Source organism: Manacus candei, unplaced genomic scaffold (assembly GCF_025592945.1).
Source record: "Manacus candei isolate 608988 ecotype Guabito, Panama unplaced genomic scaffold, ASM2559294v1 h1tg000076l, whole genome shotgun sequence".
NCBI classification, from domain to species: domain Eukaryota; kingdom Metazoa; phylum Chordata; class Aves; order Passeriformes; family Pipridae; genus Manacus; species Manacus candei.
The window spans coordinates 6215439-6231159 of record NW_026138124.1 but is presented as its reverse complement, the minus strand read 5'-3'; the positions used below and the strand labels follow the sequence as shown (position 1 = coordinate 6231159).

The 15721-nt window shown below is 44.2% G+C and overlaps 1 protein-coding gene across 1 annotated transcript; it reads left to right on the top strand.

The window, feature by feature from the left end:
* The first annotated feature begins 8264 nt into the window (after positions 1 to 8264).
* Positions 8265 to 13581, top strand: PSPH (phosphoserine phosphatase). The gene is made up of 5 exons (XM_051809904.1): positions 8265 to 8593; positions 9799 to 9933; positions 11453 to 11598; positions 12332 to 12480; positions 13395 to 13581. Exons 1-5 carry the CDS (start codon positions 8373 to 8375, stop codon positions 13503 to 13505), a joined length of 762 nt encoding a protein of 253 aa, XP_051665864.1. The 5' UTR covers positions 8265 to 8372; the 3' UTR covers positions 13506 to 13581.
* Positions 13582 to 15721: the final 2140 nt, after the last annotated feature.

Below are 15721 nucleotides of genomic sequence, written 5' to 3'. Positions count from 1 at the left end.
CTGAAGGGTTTACCCTACGTGGCCTGCCAGGGCTCACACCTTGAGACACTGAAATATTTGTGTTTTCGGGCTATGAAATGGAGCACAATTGAGTTTCCCCAGGGAGGAGCCTGAGAAGAAGCTCCTGCCATGGTTCCTCACACCCCTGTGGGTACAGATTGCACCAGGTTTGGAAACCCCATTGCCCCATCTGGGCTTGTACCCCCAAACACCCACTGGAGCACCTGCCAACATCAGATGTGACACAACCCTCTTGTGATTTCAAGTATTGCGTAAAGAAGATGCCCGGCCCCAGAATAATCCTGTCCTGGCTGCAGTGTCAGGGACATCCAAGTCGTTCCAGGTGTTCCAGCTGCTCCAGAGGGTGCTGAACCACATCAAACAGGGACAACTGGCCCCCAGGCCAGGATTTTGTCAGTATTTGTTACAGAGAAGACAAAGACCCTTCCCCAGCTCTCCCCCACCAGGTGTGACGCTGCCCAGAGAAGCTGTGGCTGCCCCGTGCCTGGAAGTGTCCAAGGCCAGGTTGGACAGGGTTTGGAGCTACCTGGGCTAGTGGAAGGTGTCCCTGCCCAGGGCAGGAGGTTGGAACTGGATGGTCTTTAAGGTCCCTTCCAACCTAAGCCATTCTGTGACTCTATGAAATCTCCCCCACTCCATCCCACTTTTTGCAGCAGGGAGCTCTGGATGCAGCCCTGGACACTGGGCAGTGATGCAACGAGCCAAACATGTTTTCATGCCACCTCCAGGAATAAAGTCTGAGCCTGCTGCTGGGTCCAGTTTTGCTGCACAGGAGTCTTGGGGGAGCTTGATGGAAGCAGTGTCAAGTGTCAGGGCAGCCTCGCTGGGTTTGGCTGTTGGCTGTGGCACTTGCTTTGGGTGAGGATCTCAGTTTCCAGGCAAAGTGCCATGTTGTGCAGGACAGGAGGACTCCCATGTGTGGCCTGTCCGTCTGACTTGGCAGCTCTGGAAGGGACTAATATCCCTGGAGCTGCTCATATCCTTGGGGTGCTGGTTTTTAAAAGTTTTAGGTGGAGTTGGTGTTTGAACATCAGTCAACACAGGTTTGGATCCCTTTTGTTTGGCTGAGCAGTGCGCATGTCTTGTGAAATATTTTAATGCTGACTCTAGTAGAGTGGCTGGGCTTTCTCTTCTGTTGTTGCAATCATTAAACATTAAACATTGCAAAATGCAGGGAATCTCACTTGGCATTCCGTTATTGGCTCTGGAACTCTGTTGAAGTTTTGTCTTCATTGGGATGCTGCTGGCCTGCTGAATCCATAATAAAACTAAATATCCAACCCAGCTCCGAGAGGGTGCAGTGGGAATATCTGAGGTGCCTGGATGCAATGTCCAGGTAAAACACTTGGATCCCCAGCTCTGCTCTCGATTCTGTAGCCCACAGGTAACACATAAATATTTTGCTGTTCTTGCTTCTCTGGTTTGTCATTTTTCTGCCTGTTCCTCTCAGGGCTGTTCTCAGCAGAGGGCAGCCTTGTCAAACCCATACTAGCAGGTTTGTTATATTTTGTTTTCCTTGCTGATGCCTCTGGAAAGGCAGGAATTATCCATCCTAAGCACCTGTGCCATGGGGGGCTGGCTGCTGGCAGGGATGTGGCCATTCCCCAGGCAGGTTCACATTTGTGAGGGGAATTATTACTGCAGGAAAAATTTAGCTGGAATTTTAGATGTTTTTAATGGGGAAAAAGAAAAAGGTGTTTTCAAAGACATTCTAATCCTTTATGCAGGTGGTCTCTGCTTTTTTGTACGACTGGAGAGGTTCTGTAAAAGTCATGTACAAGAGTTGGGTGCTGTGCTTTTATCAGCAGTCACACATCCACAACCTGTGCTTTTCACTCCTGAACATCCTCCTAAAGCTTCCAAGCAGAGCTCTCTGTGTTTTTTTGCTGGATCACATGCCTGAGGATAGCTATTTCTCATGTGCATTTTCACATTAAATGCCCATTTTGCAGCATTTTTCAGCCATCAGAATAAGCTTTTCTTCCTTTTGTAGTCTGAGCTGTAGTTGTTGAATTGTTCTGTGTATTTGGTTTTAATGTCTAGCAAAAATACAGGGCAAATGCTTATTAGACTCAAATTGTCCTTTGAATTCAATGGATTACACCAGATTAGAATCAAAATATTTAACTGAATTAAAACCAACACATCTGTTAAACTAATCCAAATAAAGGGAATATCCTTCATGAAATATTCAGCAGCAATTCTCTTAGTCAAGCCATGCACTGCTTATCTTGGCCAAAAACCCCTCTGAGATTCTCAGTAAAAGCCATTTCCTTTTATCTTTATCAAGATCTGCTTTCCTTTAACCTCATTCACAGAAATGATTTCTAAATCTGCTTTAAACAACATACTGTCCTGCCACGATAAAGCTGACAAACAGGACCAGACTGAAGGGTGATTGGTGCTACTGGTGAATTTTGCAGCAAAGGGGCTTGGTCCCATTTTTTCCTGACACCACAAGTTACTGACAGATGCTCCTGTCCCCAAATGGTCGTGTACTGAGAACTTCTGAAAGAAATATAAAGGAATACATGTGAGGAGAGGCACACAGGGTGATTGATTTTAATTAGTATGTGTAGTTTGGAGGGGCAATACTGCCTGGATGGCAAACGAGGTCATGCATGGAATGTGACTGGTGCATCCAGTGGTGCAGAACAGTCTGTCAAGATGGGCAGCAGTCACAGGACTCTTATCACAAGTGAACAAAAGTAGCTACATCAGCTAAATTCGGCTTTCTTGACCTCAGACAGCTTGTGGGTTGGCACTCTCCTGTTTCCTCACCAATACTCACAGCAGTGTCAGAGGGAAGCTCTTCTGTGGGATCCCAAACACGAGCACAGGCAGGTTCTGCAGTTTTCCCATTGCTTTTGAGAACACTGCATTTGGGGACACAAAACAGAGCCTTGTTGTACACCGAAGTTTTCGTTTTGCTCCGTAGCTTTTGATGAGTTTTGATTTGATTTGTGGAACTTTGCACAGTGATGCTTAAGCCAAAAGGCAGCACTGAATCAGCTCGCAACCCTTTCATCTCTCCCTCAGCCAAAGAGAACAGTGTCCCTGCTTTGCCTCTGATTTCATGCCAAGAGAAATTCCTGACTGCTGCCTGTCGGAGCCGCTCCTCGGGCTCATCCCTGTGCTCAGACCCCTCTGGTTGTCCACGCCCATGGCACAGGATGAGGGGTGAGCGAGCTCCCCATCGTGCTGGGGTCTGGCCAAGCCGTGCCTACCCAAGCCGGGCCCGGCGGCTCCTCCCCCGACGTAGGAAGGTTACACCTCTCCTCCTTTCCCTGTCAGCGAACAGCTGGACTTCTCTGGTTACATGTGTGCAACCATTTCAAACAAACCACCCGGGCTGGCTTACTCAGCACGTTATCGGAGCGTGATTTACAAAATGCGGCTCCCGTCCAGCGCAGCCCGTGCCGAGCGTTTGTGCGACTGAAGGTCTCAGCTGATCCCTTCTTGTCCTGTGCAAGCCAAGAGGTTTGTTTGCAGCAGCAGCGGCGGCAGCCGGCTCAATACAGTAAGTCCCTGGGATCTTTTCTCTCAGTCCGTTTGGTTCTCAGCTCTGTAACGCTGTAATTTTTCTAGCAGAGGAAACGAAGGGTGTCCTGTGCCGGGGCCGTGCCCCGCGGGGCACAGCAGCAGCGTGGTGCCTGTTTTATAACAGCAGCATGAATGAATGATGCAATCGTGCAGGGGGGGAGCACCATCATTTTGTCAGGACAGGCGAGAGGGGATTGGAGAGCTGGGAGGTGTCTGTCAACATCCATCAGGTTCCTGCTGCCCCTTTGCAACTACTTTTCACAAGGTGCTTCGGTGAGTTCACTGTGAGGCACTGCTGTTCAGATAATAGTGCACGGCTACAAACAGCACATCCCTTGGACTGCACACAGGTTTGTATCACTGCCTTTACAAACTGAACAGAAAACAGCAGGTTAAGGACTGAATCTTTATATTCTCACCCTGAAAACCACTGCAACTCACAGTTATGGGTGGATGGGTTGAACTTTTAAAACTTGCAGGGATATAACAGCCATGATTTGCTTAAATAAAACTAATCTGCTTAAATGTATCACTTTTTCTCTAAAGCTTGTTGTTAATTCTGAGAATCACCTCAGCACAGAAAAGCCGTCATTATATTATTCCTATTTTACAGACACAAGACTAGAAACAATGAGAATTAAATGGTTTGTTTAAACTAATACCATGGAAACACTCCTGGGAATGTTCTTAGAAGCAGAACCACTCCTGTAGTCAGAAAAGGTCCCCAAAAAAGTTTCAAGAACTATTTTCTCCAAATCCCTTATTCTAAGCTGCAGTTTCCCTTCAGTGCAACAGAAACAGTTTAATGTGGTTGAACTTCTGGCACTGCATCATCAAGGCACTGCATGTTAACATTTCCCATGTTAAACGGGAAAGTGGATCAGAAACACCAGGGATTGTTTGCAAACAAGGATATTCCTGAGTGCTGGGTAATATTTCATTAAGATTCACTTAATCTTTATTCTTTCACAGCAGTAAGTGTGAACAAAATGCAAAGTAGGAGTGTGGCAGCTCTTGTGAAAGCTGAAATGATAACAAGTGAGGTTTAGTCACAACGAGGATTTTGAGATCTTGTCAAGATCTCATTGAAATATTCCAGCCCCAAACACCTGCAGTTCTGAGCACCACTTTCTCCTTCCATTTACATTACATGTAGGTACTGAGGATGTCTCAGTTTTTCTCAGTGAGGCAAGTGCCCTTCCTTGAAGGGACAGCAGAGAGGATTTCAGTTGTTTTCCTTTGACATGTGGTCTTGCATAATTCCCATGTTTGCTTCTGTGACTCTGCATTATGACTCATTATGAAAGAGAATTATTTCTTGTGAAAATGCCTTTTTTTTTTTTTCCCCAGTACTTTGTAGTCTGGAGGCAAGGAGATCTCATGGGAATTCTGCTTTTCCCCTGTGAATTCCTTTTTCTCCATCTTTATCTCAAGTTTCACTCAACCTCCCTCCCTCTGTTGCTCTTATGTCTTCTCTAGTCAGTTCTTTGCTAATTGTTTCTTCTCTTGTTTCCAGCTTTTCCCCTCAATATTTTATGAGACCTGTTGAAATGTTTGCTGCTTGGATGCTTTACCAGCATGCAAATAATAGGCTAGGAATAAATTACCAATCTGAAATTCACTGGCAGCAAGATCAGAGATTCTCTACCCGTGTTTTTCATATGGAGACAGAACTCACTGTGAGAATTTCTTTTTTCTTACTGTCTCAATAAAGTATTGACAGATTTAAGCAATCAGATGCCCTGTATTTCAGAGTAATTAATCTCTGCCAACTGCAGAGGCCTGTACCAGTCTGGAATAAAACATTGGTGTTCCCTTACACAGAGATTTGTTAGAGATTTGTCCAGCTTCAATTCTTTTTGCCCTGATGAACTACTGGTGGTTTCTGCATTTCCAACTCCAGTTCTTCCCTTCCAACTTGTCACTTTTAGGCAATAGAAACCACAGTCTGAAACTATTTTGGAAGAGTTATTATTGCATGGAATAAAGAGAGGACAGGTTTAATTCCAACCATGGCTCTACAAGTGGTAACCATAATTCTTTCTCTAACTGCTTCATTTGTCCATCAAAGTGCAAAGTCCATCACAGCATTGCTCTCATCATTGTGAGGAACACCCAGAAGGGAAAGGATTGTGGGAAATGTGGATATCAGAGAGAAGGAAAAGTTAATGTCTCTTCCTTCCTGCTCCCAATGTGTGTTTACGGCGACAACGTTTTCCCGAGAGAAATTAAAATTCTGAAGACATGTGTCCAGAGATATATCCCAGGTTCTCACCAAGAAACCACGTCACAGTGCAGTGCCCTCACATTGCATCACAATGTGGCAGAGTTGCAGTGCAGCCCCAGGTGAGCATGAGGCAACACAGGGTGGTTTTGCATAATAAGGGCTCAGTGCTGGAACACCGTGACGCCCATATCACGCCACAGCGAGGCCTGACCTAAAATCAAAGCCCTGCTGCTTGGAAAATCACAATATTTCACTGCAAACACAAACGATGTCAAGTCAAGGCTAATGCAAAGTAAACATGGAATTCACGTGCCACCTGTTCATCCACTGCCAAGTATGACCTCAGGACTGGTCTCTGGCAGAGGGAAGTGGCCACTAAAGAGAGAGAGGGTTCTTTTATGTGCTGTGCTGATGGCATATGACTGTATTTCTTGTATGTCCAGTGCAGTTTTTATAGAAAAGATTAAAAAAAAATATGTGGTCTGCAGGAAATAATTCTTTAGTCATGATTCAAAGGCTAGAGCAGAGTTTTACAGTGTGTCCATGCACCTGCCAAACTGCAGTTCAGTCCTTGTCTCTGCCTTTCCCAGGGAGGGCCTGTAAAAGCCCTTCTCTGGAATATCTCCTCTTTGCTGTGCCCCCACTCCCCCTTGTTCTCTGGCACACTGGGGAGGTTGAGCCCAGGCTCTGTCCTACCTTCCCACACCTCAGCCAAGTGCACAGGAGGGAAGTGTGGGCTGGGTGGTACCTGCTCTGCCCTTCTCACTCACACCTGGGATGCAGGTGAGCACTGAAGAAGCTACTGTGTCACCTTCTTGGCCTTGTGCAAATGCCATGAACTCTGCTTCCTGCAGAGGTGTGTTCACAGCAAAACACTCAAGGATAGCAGAACAGCCCTCACAGAAAATCCTGTTTCATGGCTGCCTTTGCCTTTCATATCCCTTGCTCTCTCTGTTTCTTGCTACTTCACATCTACCTGTTTGTCAAACAGATCCTCTCTCTTGGCTGTTCACAAGAGGTTTCACCTCTTAGACTGGGTGACTTTATTTATATAAGCTTTCACCTTTCAACAAAGGACTGGATTATTCTCTTCTATTTGATACACAGGAACAGATAAAAGGGATGTGTGTGTGTTCCACAAATTTTTAGTGATTATGGTAATTTCTCATAAAGGCTTTTGTATCCCAGTATTTGCCACGTGGTTACTTCTCACGGAAATAAACCCAAAGGTTCCTGTTCCTGCTTTGAGCATTAACTATTTAGCTGTGATCTCCTGGTGAGCACATAAAGTCACCTCAGGAGACAGCACTGATGGGTGCTTACCATGGGTGATCCCTGGATTACTCCTGTCTGGCAGTGAGGGACATCAGTGCCTGTCAGCTCCTGTACTTTTCCACAGCAAGGCACATACTGATCATCTTCTCCATCTTCACTGGGTGTCTTTTGTGTCTGGGGGGTGCAAAGTTTGTAAAAAAAGGGCAAAAAATAAATGGGAATTTGTGTATATAAAACCTCTCAACTTCAAAATTCACATGATATATAGAACATTAAATTACCTTAGTGAGAGATGAAGGTATATAAAGACATCCATAATTCTTTAGAACGTGCTGTTTTATGGTGTTTTTCCCCATCCCAGAAAAAGAGAGAACCTGCTACCCAGATCAATTATACAAGACATGTCCTGAGAGATGTTTAAGAGATTAGAAGGAAGAAGCAAACAAAACCTTTTACAAAAAGCTGGGTAGTGATATAGATAGGAAGCTGTTGTTTGTCTCTAAATGTACAGATTAGTAAATAGTAAAGTCCACAGTGAATTAATTACAAAAGGATGAAGCACAAGATGAGTAGGGAAGAGTAAGAAGATACTTAACTCCTCGAGCTCCTGATCTGCAGAAGTGCTCAACATATTTAGGTGGACAGATATAAAAGGGAAGAAAATAAACTTTTATCAGGGCATTGGTATGGAAAATGTGATGTCTTAATGGGTTGAGTGAAGTTCTCAAAGCCCAAGACTTTAATGGATTTTATAAGACTAATCCCCAATGCTAATGTCCCAATCTTTTATGCATTCACAGATGATGAAAATATTTAGTTTGTATTAATCAGGACACAGAAAAGGATCTAAACCTTCATGATTTAGGGACAACCACTCACTGACTGATTTAGGATAGCTATGTCTGCCACAATTAAACAAATCCTTGAGGGCTGGGTGTCCTGCAGCAACCAATCTGACACGGATGGGTCAGGTGAGAAATCAAGACCCATCTGAGTGGCGGGGGCAAGATGAAACAGAGGACTGCAAGTCCCACACAGCCGCTGGCAGCCCGGTGGTTCAGCAGATGCCAAGTATCACAACCTTGAACCCCAAGGGAACATCAAGGGGCCGAGCCAGCAGAGAGCAAATCAGCAGCTGCCCGAGGCTCCACGGCCCACCTGTACTGCAAGTTGCCCATCAGCAGGCAGCAACAGCAGGGAGCAAATCAGCAGCTGAGCCAGACCCCCACCACCGCTCCCCCTGCCATAAAAGCTGGCGACCAGGCTGTGCTCGGCCCTTCTCGCACGAGCCAGGACAGCAGCCCCAATGGCTCAGGAAACGGTGCAGTACTGCCACTCTGAGAAAGACTACATCTTGTCCCCTCACAGTAAGAAGGCTCCCAAAAGGATGGCGTCCCTCATGGAGATGAAGGAGATCTTCCGCAGCGCCGACGCCGTGTGCTTCGACGTGGACAGCACCGTCATCAGGGAGGAGGGGATCGACGAGCTCGCCAAGTTCTGCGGCGTCGGCGACGCCGTGGCGGAGATGTGAGTATGGTTCAGGAAAGATGTTGAGGTGCTGGAGCAGGTGCAGAGAAGGGCAACGAGGCTGGTGAAGGGACTTGAACACCAAGTCCTATGAGGAGAGGCTGAGGGAGCTAGGGTTGTTTAGCCTTGAGAAGAGAAGGCTCAGGGGAGACCTCATCGCTCTCTACAACTACTTGAGAGGAGGTTGTAGCCAGGTGGGGGTTGGTCTCTTCTCCCAGGCACTCAGCAGCAGGACAAGAGGAAATGGCCTTAAGCTGCGCCAGGGGAGGTTTAGGTTGGATATTAGAAAGAATTCTTTACAGAGAGGGTAATCAGCCATTGGAATGGGCTGCCCAGGGAAGTGGTGGATTCTCCGTCCCTGGAGGTTTTTAAGATGAGGCTGGACGTGGCACTTAGTGCCATGGTCTAGCAACTGTGGTGGTAGTGGATCAAGGGTTGGACTTGATGATCTCTGAGGTCCCTTCCAACCCATCTGATTCTATGATTCTATGATTCTATGGTTGGGGTTTGGCCCACAGAAATTCATAAAATGTAAGCGTGGGCAAGGTTAATCCGCGACGGGGAATTTACAGCGGGGATTTGCTCAGCTCTGTCACAGGTTATTACAGCTTAAAAAGGATTTTGGGAATAGTAAGTGGAATTAGTGCGTAGTGAAGGAGCTTGTTTTGGAATTGTGAAGCCACCCAACAAAACTGATGCACATTCTACATATATATCGGTTTATATACTGATATAAATTGTGTAATGTAAATTTTGATTGACTAAGATCAGCCCTCATCATTGAACTTGGCTAAGCACTAATAAACCTTACTATGAAGTAGCAAACCTTATTATGAGATGGAGGAGAGAGGACAACTCTCCTAACCCTTCTCTGAGGCTGATGTTTCCACTGAAGATTGTGGCAAAAGTTAAGTTCAGAGAAGGGCACCTGAGGTGCAGGTCAGGAACACTGGTCCCAGTGGCTCATGGCACTCAGAGAGAGAGTGAATTTGTTTTCCTTTGCCTCACTGGTTTTCCAATCCATGGAGATCTACCAGTGCATGCTACCAGTGTACCAACCTCCTCCTTCACCACCCAGGTTCAGTATAACCTACAACTATAACCACTTATGTGTTTCCTCATCACCCTCTGTTAACTAAATCTTCTTGGGAGAAGCCTCAACTTGTTAAGTGTCACTGATTTGGTTTCTTTGGATCCCAATTCAGGACCCGCCGGGCCATGGGTGGCACCGTGACATTCAAAGCAGCTTTGACAGCACGACTCGGTCTCATACGGCCCTCCTACGAACAAGTGCAGAAATTAATATCTGACAACCCACCTCAGCTCACACCAGGAATAAGGTAAGAAAGAATTTCAGCTTATTTTAAAAATGGTTTTGCCATAAATAAACAAAATCCTGTGCCATCACTGAAGCTGTAAGAACACAGAGCTGGTCTGGATTGCCTTCCTGCTGCTTGTGTCCAAAGCTTGTAGCAGGAGCTGAGTCCATGTCAAGTGGTTAAGCACCCATGTAAAAAGAAAATAAATATTAACTGGCACTTTGGCTGGCTGGCAAGCTCAAATCCTGGCTTGAGGATTAAATGGGCATGGAAAATAAGCTGTCCAATCACATCTGGTATTTCATGGGTGATGGAACTGGAAGGAGATTTAATCCCCAGTATGAACTACTGGCTGGTTTATTCCACAACTCTATTACCTCTTACACTCCTCTGTGCAGCCATACTTCTGACTCAGGGGATTCATTGCTCAGAGCTACCCATTCTATCCTGAAGTCCCTAAAAAGTATTTAAAAACTCATTTAGCAAATAGACATATATATGTGTATTCATTCATTTTTAGGCTTGGAATGAATTTTAACTGTATAAACAGAAAAGGTTTAGGTTCTTTTCTCCTCTTCAAATAGTTTCAAACAGCTGAGAATAAATTCTTTACTACAAAATTCAACCATAATTCCAAGTCTAAAGTATTTTAGCACATAACAGGAGCTTTAGATGATTCTGTGCTTGTATTTTCTCCTTAAAATGAGGCACATGCTCAGCTTTTTCTGTAGAAGACATAGCTAGATGTAACTACAAAGAGAACGTTGTTTCCTTGTTTAGAATCATGTGATTTTCCTTTTCATTCCTTCCTTTTCTTCCTCCTTTTCAGTCCTTCCCTTTCTTCCTCCTTTTCTGTTTAGCCTGCTTTGAGCCTCCACTTTGCTTTTCAGTCTTTAGCCTTTCTGCTGTTACTGCTACCACTTCCACTGCTCAGCACTGCTGCAGGCTGATCTTCCTGCTTCCAGAGCCAAATCCCTAAAACTTTTAACTGCCTTCAAGTGTCCCTCTGACACTAACTGGGTCTACAGACTTCTTTTTTTATTCCTTTTCTGTAGCTGGTGCCTTCTTCTAAAGATGGCATCCATGTCCAATGTCTGGGGAACCAACTCTGAGTTAGAAAACATTTGCACTTTGCTCTTTTCATCCCACTTTTGCATTCTGAAGCAGTGGCTTTATCTCCCCCACATTCCCTACTTTTTTTTCTGCAGATTAATTCTCTTGCTATTGTTTTACTTCAGAAAAAAAATCTGAGCTGGCTCTGCTCTTGTTTGTTCAAGGGAACTAATGTGACCAATATGAAAGTGTAAAGAAAACATTTCTAGGGAGTGCTTGTTTTCAAGGAAGTTTTGTTTCTAGATGTGATGGTTTTGCCCAGCACTTCCTTTTGTGTGCACAAACTGCCAGGGAAAGGAGGAAAAGCTTTGGACAGCAGAGATGGATGGAGCTGGAAAGCAGCACAGATCCAAACTGAACTGGAATAACACAGAGCATGGGCAGGCCTAGGAAAGCTGTATTTTAACTTTCTGCTCTGTCTCCTCAGGGAGCTGGTGAGCAGACTTCACCAACGGGGGGTTCAGGTCTTCTTGGTCTCCGGGGGGTTTCAGAGCATTGTGGAACACGTGGCCCTGCAGCTGAACATTCCCACAGCAAACGTCTTTGCCAACAGGTTGAAGTTTTACTTTAACGGTGAGATTCCCTCCAAGTCTCTTTTCTCTGCTAATTAATGCCACTTTTTTGGCTCCAGCTGCCAGATATTGGGCTGCAGACACTGCCCAGCCTATTTGTTGTTACCAATCCAGCTAACTCCAATAGGAAAATTACAAGACTTTATCAAAACCAAGTTCAGGTCATTGTCCAGGTATGAAACAGAGCTGCAGTGACTTTTTAATGGCAAGCTGTGCCAAAGGTAAAATATTTTACAGTTGCTGACAGCAGAGTTTAATTTTTTCTTGCTCCTTCAAGTTAAAGGAGTTCATTACACTGACCTGCTCTCACAACTTCCCTTTCAGTGACTTTGGGGCATGTGTGAGGTTCTGGAGCAGAGCTGGTGTAACCAAGCACAGCTCTAGTTAGTGAGGTTGTTCCTTACTCAGTGTTTCCTGCACTGTTTATACATCATCCTGGAGGCTGCTTATGCAATGTTTACACCAGAATGACTGAACCAGAGGGACTGGGAATGGATTTGCAGCACTGCTCACACAGGGTTTCTATTTTGAAAATATCCCTTTGAAAATATTCCCACTGAAGACTTGGGTAAAATCCCAGTTTTCACTCTTACCTTCCACTTATTTTTTGGGGAGGCTGATACTGTGAGCTTTACAGACTGCTGTTTTCTGAAGTACAGACCACAGGCATAGATCTCTCTTCATTTACAAGAAAATGTGCTGCATGTCCAACCTGTCCTTCCACCGTGTTCTAGGAGAATACGCAGGATTTGATGAAACACAACCAACAGCTGAATCAGGGGGGAAAGGAAAGGTTATTGCTCACCTGAAAGAACAGTTCCACTTTAAGAAAGTAGTTATGATTGGAGATGGAGCTACAGACATGGAAGCCTGCCCCCCTGCTGTAAGTATCACTGAAATTCTAAATTCCTTTGGGGGGAAAAAAAAACCCCAAAAATGGAAAAGTGAGGTTTTAATTCTTGACAGGACTTCAGGGGCTGATTAAAGGTGCTCAGTGTGAAGGTCTGGCACAGATCTGGTGCACATTTACCTGATATGACCTAGCAAGAGGGTTCATCTCACTGCACAGTGAGGAAATCTTCGCAGACATCAGCTCTGACAGGGTGAAATAATAAAAGAAATTAATAGAAAGACAACTTTTATAAATGATCTTAATTCCATCTCCCCTTTAACATCTTTATCCTTTCTCACCCATGCTGAGGGACAGCTGGTCCCTCACTGCTCAACATGAGTGACCAAAGCAGCTCAGTATTTGCTTAATGCTTCCCAGCTCCAGGCAAAAAAGCGGCAGTGGAAATTTTAAACCCTGCACTTTCACTGCAGGTGGTTTTCTGAGATGTAGAAATGATGATTGCTCCTGGTTAATGATTGAAGACAGGGTTAATGTTTGCTTTTGGTATCTATCAAATGGGGTAAACAGAGGTAAGATAAACAGAAGAGGGATAATTGTGGGATGCTCATGCATGTTCCAACTCGTTCTTGAATAGAATTGCATCACAATTACATCAGATTTTCAGCAAAATCTCAGTTCTGAACAATCTTGAATCTACAGGGCACTGAGACAACTCTCCTATTGGAATAAAACTCCAATTAACAAAGTGCTGCAGAATTAATTGCAAATGAAGTCCTTGTTAATAAATCTGAAAGGTGAACATGCAAAGTAAAACAGGGGAAGAGGTGAGGGGGGAATGACATACTTTCAAAATCCAATCTTAAAAGCAAACTCAATAGCTGACAAGCTCCATTCCTTCCATGGGCCTGGAATAATCAGTGTGCCTGTTCTTTGTGTTTTCCCAGGATTGTTTCATTGGATTTGGAGGAAATGTAATCAGAAAGCAAGTAAAGGAGAAAGCAAAATGGTACATTACTCACTTTGACGAGTTGCTAAAGGAACTGGAAGAGCGATAAATTATACAGTAAATTAATCTATTTAACACCTGTAAATCCATTATACAATGAAATTAAACATTTATTTGTTTGCAAAGTTGTGTGCTGGAGTTTTTAATGATTCTGGGTGTTGGGTACCTTCATTCTTCGGCCTGAAACTCGCGTGGCAAATGGCACCATTCAACTCAAATATGTTGTAATGAAAATGGTAAGATTTTTTTATATGTCTTTCCCATGCTGGAAGAAATCAGTTGGTTACTCACTCACAAGTGAAGACCAAAGGCAGAAAATAATAAGTTAAAAATACCTTAATGGATTGGCCCCTGGTCAATTCTGTATATCTGTTGTTTTAGAAGCACTGAAGTTAACACATCTGCTTATTTTGGGTGGCAAAAGAAGGGGGCCACAAACAAGAACTTTGCCTAATCAAGAAGTAATATATTCTAAAAGGTGAACAGTATGGCAAGTACTTTTCACTGCACAGAATCTCAGAATTAGGTTAATCAGTGAGCAGAGAGATAGGAAACATCACTAAGTATCTCTGATTTCATTAAAATATGGCTACAGTAGAACCTGAGGGAGAACTGTCACATCACTTCACTGTTGCTCAGCCTCTCTGAAAGACATGAGTTGCATGCAAAGCTGAGACAGATGCAATATTCATCCCTCTCCAAGATGCAATATTCATCCCTCTCCAAGAAATTTATTTTAAGGCAAGTGATACAGTGGTTCCCAAACTTCATTAAAATACTCCAAACTAAACTCCAAAATGGTGATTCTGTAAAATGGCCACAGTTTACTTAACTGTTTTATTTATTTAACAACCCACCCCCATCGGCCTATAACTGGATGGAAGCTAATTCATCAACCTTTAAAAAACAAATGGTCTACTGATTAAGAAAATTCTGTGAAACTTCAGTCTCTTCCTCTGCCTCAAATGTGGATTAACCACCCCTAAGCTGCTCTAGAGATAAGTCTGACCTGTTCTGAGCACTTCTCTGAGCTTCACTAAGGAATCCTAGTTTCCTAAGGATGCCTCCTTTGTGGCTGCAGTGTCTGATCCAAGAGAACATTCTTAGTAAATGCTGCCTTTTTGTCAGCAGTTCCTGACAGCTCTTCTGAGTGTGTCTTTTTAACCAGCTTTGCTGGCACATCATGGGACTTTTATTTCCCTGTCTTGTAAGAATATCACCTGTGATAATGTGAAAAGCTTTACTAACGTGAACTAACGTGATTTGTATCGAAAAACAACTCTCTGCAGGCTTTTACCTTCTGGGTGCTTGCAAAGAGTCCCAGTATTTTTCTAGAGACTGAAGATTATTCTGAGTGTGCCAATTCTCTTTCATCCCACCACGGATTTCTAGATGGAATAGGAAGAAGTGATGTCCCCACATTTCAAAAGGTCACATTGTCTAATAATAATCAGGTTTTCACAATTAACACTAGATTTCCTTAACTTAAATCAAGGTGCCATGAGACAGCTCCTGTCCAGTTGTTAAAGCATCACCAACAATTAAAACAAATACTGGTTTTGTCCATTCTCTGACATCACTGGGAAGGATTTTGGGGAAAGAGGAGTTAACAAAGCCCCAGAGTAAGGGATGGCAGCTCTCAGTGATGCCATCGAATATTTTTGGCAAAAAAACCGAGGCAATAATTGCTTGAAGCTACAACAGCATTTAAATACTAGAGAAGTAGAAGGGTTGAAAGAAAACAAACCCAGAAACAAACTTCTGATGGCTTTTTAGAGAAGGCAGACATGTAACAGCCACACTGAGTATCTGTACACAGAGTTTAGAAAACTTCACAAAAGCCAAGGCAGACAATGGCTGGCAGTGCTCCCCAGAACTTCTGGGAGTATTAAAGATGGGCTCTTTTAAATTCTTCCTGAGAAAAGTCTCAGCCAGCTCCAAGGGCAGCTCCTGTACAATCCTGCTTTTGTTTAGTTAAGACTGCACGAGCAGAGCAAGCACAAAGTCCTTCTGCTCCCATTGTGCCCCTCTGCAAACCTACAGTTATGAAGCAGAAATGTTTGCTTGCTGCAGTTTTTCTGCTGAACTAAAAGGCCACTAAAAAATAAATCTAACATGGAGCTGATCAGCTCCAGGTACAGGCCCTGACCCTGCAAACACTGACATGGCTCAAGTCAGTGTAATTTCCCTAATGCCCCAGTCAGAAGCCATGCAGGGCTCTGTGCCACAGGGATGTTAACATTCCCAGCAGGATCCTCTGCCAGT